We start from the raw sequence: 9,681 nt of genomic DNA, 5'->3' as shown, positions 1-9,681 counted from the left end.
ATTCTAATCGTGGCTCTAAGACAGTTTGCCCTCAGACTCATCCCCGAGTTCAGTGGTGCAGCAACGCACGTTCCAATAGTAGAATAGCTAGGGGGTGTAGAGTTAATTTGTGAGCTGTGCGAGGTAACCAAGGTGGAGCGAGTACTGCTACTGCGGTTGAAGGGTGCAACTCTCGGAGGACCAACGGAGTGGACCTCGAAGAAATCAAGCATGCCCCTGTAAAGGCTTACAGAACGGATTGGTTTACGGCATTGGAACAGTTCATTGCCTGCCGCCTTCGGCCAGGGGAGACAGTGGATGAGTTTTTGATTGATTTGCAGTGGCTAGCATGCCTGGTAGGTGAAATGCTACCAGAGTGTCAGATAAAGGAAGCCTTCATGAAGGGATTATCATGCCATGCAAAGGGACTTTTGCAAGCCTCAACCCGAATGAACAAGCTGTCATTGAAAGAGCAGCTTGAGAGGGCTCATGCCGTGCTGATGGATACAAGAGATGAGGAGGTCGTCACCACAATGCAATCTCGAGAGGCTGCATGTGCACCTACACCACTGCCTACAGCTAGCGAGAACACCAGAAGTGTTAACTGCTTCAGATGCGGCGTCCTAAACCATTGGGCCCGTGATTGCCTTTCATCGTGGTCAATAATCCAGAAGCCTAGCGGACAGCGGTGTCACAAATGCAAAAACTGGGGACACTTGGCATGTGCCTGTCTGGGAAACGGGCTAGGAGAGGAAGTTACAGCATCAGTCTTCTCCCCAGATCGTCATTAAACAAGAAGTAAAGATAATGAATCATATAGACTTGAGACTTGAGATAATATCTTGCGTTTGGTATTGGCATTGCCATCTATTACAGATGGAGCGAGTTTAAGGGTATCCCTTTTTTTTTCTTTTTTTTTTTTTTTTTTTACATAGGCATCACCACATTATCAAGGCCCAGAGGCCACTCAAGGATAAGGGTTAAAGAGTGTACAGTAGAAATTGGTCAATATAGTAATCATTAGTAATGAAAATTTGGTAAATTTAATAACTTATATGGAACGGCTCATCAAGAACTTATTTACTTTAGACTTGAACACAACCATATTGTAGTCAGCCGGAAAGCAGGAAAACGGAAGACAATTCCACAGGCGTGCAGTTCTAAGAAAGAAGCTTTGTTCATGGAATCTACGTTTAGGTTTAGGCACAGATAAAGAGTGGGGGAAATTATTGATAGTGTTTACAGCTAGACGAGTGTTTCTTGTGAAAGTTTGGCGAGGGGGGACCATAGATTGAAGCTCAGTTGAACACTTTCCATGAAAATAACGATACATCAGAGACAAACTCGCAACATCTCTTCTGTGAGATAGAGGTTGCAAGGAGGAGAAAAGGACATCTCCTACGAGGCTACGAAGTCTATTTTGAACTCTATCAAGGCAGGACAAGTCCTTTCTAGCAGCTCCTGCCCAGATGTGGCAACAGTATTCCATCCTTGGACGTACCTGGCTCTTATATAGGTAGAGAATAGCATCAGCAGTGAGATATCTACTGGATCGATAGAAAGATCCCACCATTTTTCCAGCGGCCTTGGCAACAGATTTGATATACGTGTTCCATTTAAGATCAGGAGTAATGGTCAAGCCCAGAAGCTTGTCAAAACTTGAGGCCTCCTGAAGACGAGAGCCATTCATTTCAATTGATGACAAATGTGGATTAGAATGTTGATGATGTAAAGAGAGAAGCTTGGTTTTAGATGCATTAAAAGTAACCAGCCACTTCTTTCCCCATTGTACTACGTGCTCAAGATCAGAGGAGAGAGAATTGGAGAGAACTTGGTCGTTTACTGTCTTAGATGTGGTACCATAAATGCTAGTGTCGTCAGCATAAATGTCTACAAATGATGTAAGGATATGATTTGGAAGATCATTAATGTAGATCAGGAAAAGAGTTGGGCCCAGGATGGATCCCTGAGGGACACCGGCATTAATACTGTGAGCTTCTGATTTTTGCCCCTCAATTACTACTCTTATGAACCTATCAGAAAGAAATGATTTAATAATTGAGAAGACTTTTCCAGCTATACCATAGCTAGCGATCTTATGAAGTAAACCTTTATGCCATACCCTATCAAAGGCTTTAGATATGTCAAGAGCAATTGCCCTAGAAAGATTGCCACCGTCGAGAGATTTGCTAATCCTATGCGATATAACTGTAAGGACATCTGCTGTAGATCTAGCAGAACGGAAACCATATTGAGTGTCACTAAGAAGGTTATTTTTGTTGAGATGTTTGATTACTTCTGTATTTAACACAGATTCTAGCAACTTACTCATGACGCACAGGAGACTTATTGGCCTGTACTGAGAGGGGGATGAGCGATCACCTGAATTCTTAAATACAGGGCATACTGATGAGATTTTCCAGGGAGATGGGAAACTATTCTCCTTAAGACAACGTTTAAACAGTTTTGTAAGTATGGGCGCTAATTCAGGTTGAAGTTTTTTGAGTACTATAATTGGAATACCATCAGGGCCAGTTGCTTTACTCGAATCAAGGTTTTTGATTAGCTTCGCAACATCACGTACAGATATACGTATATCACATAGCGTGTTTTCTGATACAGGAGGAAATATTGGGGGTTGGCGGTCTTGGTCGCAAAGGGTAGAATTAGCTGCAAAGTTCTTGACAAAGAGTTTGGCTTTGTCTGATGCTGACGAGATTACCTCAGGTCCATTGATAATAGTTGGGATGGAGCACACGCTTCTGTTCAGGATTCTGTTTGCTATTTGCCAAAACTGGTGGGAACCAAGCCGCTGCTCAGCTACTTTGGACTTAACAGATTGAGCATACAACTCTCTTGCATTTTTTATTACTTTCTTACAATGGTTGCTGGCAGTCCTGAAAACGGCTTTAGTTTCCATACATCTATTACGTTTGAAGCAGTGGAAAAAGTGATTTCTGTGCGCAATGGCAGCAGCACATTCTGGAGAGAACCATGGCTGGCTGTTAGGTTTTTGCTGAAACTTTTTAGAGGGTATGAAATGGTCAATACCTACAATTAACCATTCAGTTAGGTCTAATACTATAGAGGACACATCCTTTTTAAACATGGAATGCAGAGGTAGATCAGATATAAATGTACGGAAGCTATCCCAGTCAGCCTTAGTGTATCGATATACTGTACGATGAAGAGGTACGTCTGGGGACTTATTACATTTCATTTTTATCTTAATTGATACAACAGAGTGGTCGGAAGATCCAAGAGGCGACAGAACAGAAACTGAACATAGTTCAGGGCAAGTTGTGAGAAAAAGGTCTAGTAGGCTCGCATACTGGCCGTCATTATCGGGCACACGGGTAGGTTCCTGAGAGGTCATAGGCAATGGAGAAATCATGACAGAACCTCCCCTCATCATCGGTCTTGTTTGAGTGGGTCAACCATTCGACGTTGTGAACATTGAAGTCTCCACATACGTGAATGTTAGCTGAAGGATAAGTAGAAAGGACTTGGTCAATTTTCTCAGATATGCTTTGAAAGATAGTAACTCCGCTGTTGTGGGGGCGATAGAGAGTAAATATAAATGCAGTAGTGTGAGCTAAAGCAACTCGGAAGCACATATAGGGTAACTTAGGATCTTCCCTGGAGATGTCCCTCCCACATGGAAAGCTATCTTTAATATAGGCACATATTCCATGCCCATGGCGATCTTGGGGGTCAGATTTAGAAGTTAAGTTAGAGTATCCTGAAATTGCAAACTCATCTAGGGAAATAGCCTGTCCAATGCCAGTTTCACTTAAAAATAAAAGGTCTGGTTTAGTCTCCTGTAATTGGGTTTCAACCTCTGGAAGGTTAGAACGAAGACCCCTGATGTTGGAGAAGGAGACATGGTAGTAGGGGTCTACGTTGGAAGTTGGAGAACCGGGTTTAATCGTGTATTTTTTCTTGAAACTTGTCATGATGAAATTTTGGAATTTGTGGACTAGGTCGACAGATTTACTTAGAGCAGGACAGAGAGGGGAAATTAAGAGAGAAAAAGAAACAAAGAATTTTTTTTTTTTTATTTGTAGCTAATGATAAGGTAAAGCCGTAACAATTACCCACTAGTATGGCATCGAGAGGCCCCACCAGAAGCTACTGCATGGTCCAGAATCCATTCACCAAATGGCAATACAGCAGCCCCAGTACTTTGCACCTGCTGATAGGACAGCCTCCTTAGTGGTTAATCCAAGGTTCGGGTCCCTGACTATCAGGCGGATAACGTCAGCCCAGACAAAATGTTTACCTCCAGCACCCTTACTAGTGACATGGCTACAAGGATAGACATAGAAACAGAAAATTTCCGCCATCTCAGCCAACTGTTCGCAAAAATACTGCCAACCTAGAAAACAGCTTTTTCTTCTCCCTTTGTCCGAAAAATCACTCATTTAAAAAATGAGGACTGAGGGACAAATAAGAAGAAGCGAGAGTAACAGGAGCTGCCGATAACGCATCCACAATGCGTTTTCTACTCTCCATTAAAAAAAAAAAAAAAAAAAAAAAAAACTATTAAGTATTGTACTTAATAAAAGTCCAACAGACGTGTTTAAGGGAAAGTATGGTGATAGATTCCCCTCACACGAACTAAAAATGCGTATAATTCGTAATTTTTGCTATCAACTCGGTAGATAAATAAACATATGTACGAGGAAAAAAAAAAAAAAGCTAGCATTTAATAAAACAGAAATACACAAATAAAATGGAGTTGTTAATATTTTAAATCTAAAATAAAAAGCATGATTGAAATCACTTATCTCAACAAAAACAATTCCGTCTCCAAATTGCAAACTGCATTGAAAGAAATTCAGTTAGTAGCGTTCAAAACATTTTTTTTTGAAATTAGCCGTTAAAAGAAAATCGTGATTTTATTCTGAACTTAAGCTAGTAACGTTTTAAGAAGCTTACGATATAAAAGAAAAGGCTGATGGGGGGGGGGTTCTTCCGAAAGTAAGTTGGTGCCGTTATAAGTAATTTCGAGGTAAGATGGAAGCCGGTATTGGACTAGAAAAAAGCTAGCATTTAATAAAACAGAAATACACAAATTAAATACTGAAATAAAATGGAGTTGTTAATATTTTAAATCTAAAATAAAAAGCATGATTGAAATCACTTATCTCAACAAAAACAATTCCGTCTCCAAATTGCAAACTGCATTGAAAGAAATTCAGTTAGTAGCATTCAAAACATTTTTTTTTTAAATTAGCCGTTAAAAGAAAATCGTGATTTTATTCTGAACTTAAGCTAGTAACGTTTTAAGAAGCTTACAATATAAAAGAAAAGGCTGATGGGGGGGGGGGTTCTTCCGAAAGTAAGTTGGTGCCGTTATAAGTAATTTCGAGGTAAGATGGAAGCCGGTATTGGACTAGAAAAAAGCTAGCATTTAATAAAACAGAAATACACAAATTAAATACTGAAATAAAATGGAGTTGTTAATATTTTAAATCTAAAATAAAAAGCATGATTGAAATCACTTATCTCAACAAAAACAATTCCGTCTCCAAATTGCAAACTGCATTGAAAGAAATTCAGTTAGTAGCGTTCAAAACTTTTTTTTGAAATTAGCCGTTAAAAGAAAATCGTGATTTTATTCTGAACTTAAGCTAGTAACGTTTTAAGAAGCTTACGATATAAAAGAAAAGGCTGATTGGGGGGGGGGAGTTTCTTCCGAAAGTAAGTTGGTGCCGTTATAAGTAATTTCGAGGTAAGATGGAAGCCGGTATTGGACTAGAAAAAAGCTAGCATTTAATAAAACAGAAATACACAAATTAAATACTGAAATAAAATGGAGTTGTTAATATTTTAAATCTAAAATAAAAAGCATGATTGAAATCACTTATCTCAACAAAAACAATTCCGTCTCCAAATTGCAAACTGCATTGAAAGAAATTCAGTTAGTAGCGTTCAAAACTTTTTTTTGAAATTAGCCGTTAAAAGAAAATCGTGATTTTATTCTGAACTTAAGCTAGTAACGTTTTAAGAAGCTTACGATATAAAAGAAAAGGCTGATTGGGGGGGGGGAGTTTCTTCCGAAAGTAAGTTGGTGCCGTTATAAGTAATTTCGAGGTAAGATGGAAGCCGGTATTGGACTAGAAAAAAGCTAGCATTTAATAAAACAGAAATACACAAATTAAATACTGAAATAAAATGGAGTTGTTAATATTTTAAATCTAAAATAAAAAGCATGATTGAAATCACTTATCTCAACAAAAACAATTCCGTCTCCAAATTGCAAACTGCATTGAAAGAAATTCAGTTAGTAGCGTTCAAAACATTTTTTTTTGAAATTAGCCGTTAAAAGAAAATCGTGATTTTATTCTGAACTTAAGCTAGTAACGTTTTAAGAAGCTTACGATATAAAAGAAAAGGCTGATGGGGGGTTCTTCCGAAAGTAAGTTGGTGCCGTTATAAGTAATTTCGAGGTAAGATGGAAGCCGGTATTGGACTAGAAAAAAGCTAGCATTTAATAAAACAGAAATACACAAATTAAATACTGAAATAAAATGGAGTTGTTAATATTTTAAATCTAAAATAAAAAGCATGATTGAAATCACTTATCTCAACAAAAACAATTCCGTCTCCAAATTGCAAACTGCATTGAAAGAAATTCAGTTAGTAGCGTTCAAAACATTTTTTTTTGAAATTAGCCGTTAAAAGAAAATCGTGATTTTATTCTGAACTTAAGCTAGTAACGTTTTAAGAAGCTTACGATATAAAAGAAAAGGCTGATGGGGGGGGGTTCTTCCGAAAGTAAGTTGGTGCCGTTATAAGTAATTTCGAGGTAAGATGGAAGCCGGTATTGGACTAGAAAAAAGCTAGCATTTAATAAAACAGAAATACACAAATTAAATACTGAAATAAAATGGAGTTGTTAATATTTTAAATCTAAAATAAAAAGCATGATTGAAATCACTTATCTCAACAAAAACAATTCCGTCTCCAAATTGCAAACTGCATTGAAAGAAATTCAGTTAGTAGCGTTCAAAACATTCCCCCCTGAAACCAGCCGCCAAAAGAAAATCGTGATCCCACTCCGAACCCAAGCCAGCAACGCTTCAAGAAGCCTACGATACAAAAGAAAAGGCCGATCCCTTTCAACAGAATATTGATACCCCAGCACCTTTTCAAAGTTGGGGGAAGAAGACGAGATAGTACCGTCTTCCATCATTTTATTTTGTATGCTTGTGCAATTGGAGTTGCAGGATTGGAGTTCAAACCCCGCTTCTCCGAGTCTGTCGCGGACTTTATTATACACATGGGTTAGAGTATCTCGGTCACTATTAGTAGTAACTAAGTTGTCAACATAGAATTTATTGGAAATCGAATGTGAAGCCAAATCGGCTTCATATTTTTTTGCATGATGCTTAAGTATAAAGCTTAATATAAAAGGGCTGGCATTGAACCCAAATATAATAGTATTAAAACGGTAGGCGCACAATTTGCCATCTACCTTGAGGAAAAAACAAAATCTATTTTTATCTTCAATAGATTTTAACCTGATCTGTAAAAAAGCTTTGCGCAAATCGCCCAAAAGCACATATTTTTCTTTTCGGAAAGCTAGTAGAATATCTAGCAACAATGCAGTCATGTTAACACCCGAATAAGCAGCGTCGTTAATCGAAATGCTACCTTTACGTTTCAACGAACAATTGAAAACAGGGCGGATTTTTGTAGTTATTCCCAGACCTTCTTTAATTACTGGCCGATGGGGAATCCATTTATAATTCTCATAAGTTCCATGGGGAACGGAGAAAGGTTCGATAATTCCGCCGTCTTCGTATTCTTTGAAGACCTGTATATAATCGTTATACAATCCCTTTCCTTCCAAGGACTGGGCCATCCTATGCATTATTCGCAGTGAAGGCACATAATTGGACTCCACCTTGAGAAGCTTGTCATGCTCCCAAGGCAGCTCGACGTAATATTTTCCTTCCTTGAGAACTATAGCCTCTTCGAAGGCATTTATTTTTTCTTTATCAATTGAAGACAACTGGTTGGCATCCTCGATACCTATGGAATCCAGAGAAAAAACTTTTCTACTCCACGTTCAACAGCAGGACCGTCCAAAAAAGGTTGCAGCACATCCTCGTAAGATGTTACTGGCTTTAATACACTATCAATTAAATATGACTGACACATAGGGAGTGTTTTAATAACTTGATCGAAGGCTGGCAATTTTTCCACAGCCTTATCATTTTTGTTTAAAAAATTTGACCCCTCACTAAAGGGAATGATATAATTGGGGAGTTCCCAAGCGGAACCTCCCAAGCACTTAATTAAACTGAGATTATGGATTCTAGGAATAAGATCCAAGCCAATGATACCGAGAATGTTAGAACCGTTTAGTTCAGAATAACCAGGGCAAAACTTATACCCTTTTTCAGTTAAATTCGACGTAATCTCATCGAACCTGTTTACGTTAAATTTCAATTTCAAATTTTCAGCAAACAATGCAGAATGATAAAAAGGACGCTGATGTCCCAATTTAATAGACACTTCCAGCTCTGAAAGACGTAAGGACTTATTCCCCACGAGGGTATTGACGGACATTTGTACCGTCTCAGGATTTAGGTTACGGTTTTGAATCAACCGGTCCAGAATTGTTTTAGAGAAAAAGGATTTTTGGCTACCCGTATCTATCAGACAGAAAAAATAAACCGGGTGCCCTTTAACCATCATAGATATCTTGAGTACAGGACTAATACTCTTGTCCTGATCCGCCATGAAAGTACGTCCCACAAAGGACTTAGATTCTTTTGGACACATTAAGGAATAATGGTTTTTTAGACCACAATTACTGCAAGGGAAGGGGAACCCCTTAACCCCCCTGAAACTGGACTCTGAGTGCTCACCGAGGCACCGGAGACATAATCTTAATTCCTTCGCTTGAATAATTTTAGATTCCGAATTTGGAAATTTAGAACAAACTTTTGTCAGGTGACCATCAACCTGACACAATTTACAAAATTTATTTTCGCCATTTTTGATAAAAGACTTAGAGTTATTATTACTCTGAAAGGACTTGATTTGTTTTGGCTCCGAATTCTTCGCCACGAGGGTTCCAGCATTCAATGAACCCGACATGTTTGGCGGGAATTTTTCCCGCCTTGACGCATTTAAAGGTGACGCCATTATTATGTCTATAACGTCAAACGTATACGTTAAAATAGACTTTAAGGAAGGAAACCGTTCACAGAATTTATTCATTATTTCTCTGCGAACACTGTTCAGAAATTTAGCGAACAGAATATGAGCTATTAATCTTCCTGAGGTGGATTTATCTGTAAGAAAATCCATGCCGAAGGAATTATCCATTTCCATCAGTTCAAGTTTGACTCGCTGGACGAGGATTCTGATATCCCTCAAAGATGCAAAATGGTCTGGTTGTGGAATAATGTCATCGAATATTTTGTTCATAATTGCTGAAGGATTTAAATATTTTTCCTTCAGACACTCCAAAGCTGCTTCGTAATTCTCGGGAATCACATCAAACCTAGAAATAATATTAAACGCCTTTCCTGATAATTTGGATTTTAGCAATAATAATTTATCTGCATTTTTCATGTTCGCAGTACAGAATTCAAATTTCCTTGGGAACCCACAGAACTCAAACTTATTAGGAGTTGAATCCCCACTAAAGGGGGGGCACTCCAACTCCATTTTCATGGG

The 9,681-nt window shown here is 38.5% G+C and overlaps 1 protein-coding gene across 1 annotated transcript; it reads left to right on the top strand.

Moving 5' to 3' along the window:
* Nucleotides 1-344: 344 nt before the first annotated feature.
* On the top strand, nucleotides 345-770 carry LOC145258075 (uncharacterized). Its single transcript, XM_080115804.1, has one exon. It carries the CDS (start codon nucleotides 345-347, stop codon nucleotides 768-770), a length of 426 nt encoding a protein of 141 aa, XP_079971930.1.
* Nucleotides 771-9,681: the final 8,911 nt, after the last annotated feature.

Source organism: Euprymna scolopes, chromosome 33 (genome assembly GCF_053919585.1).
Source record: "Euprymna scolopes isolate OS-2025 chromosome 33, ASM5391958v1, whole genome shotgun sequence".
Taxonomy (NCBI): Eukaryota; Metazoa; Mollusca; class Cephalopoda; order Sepiida; family Sepiolidae; genus Euprymna; species Euprymna scolopes.
This window is presented reverse-complemented; position numbering and strand designations above follow the sequence as displayed.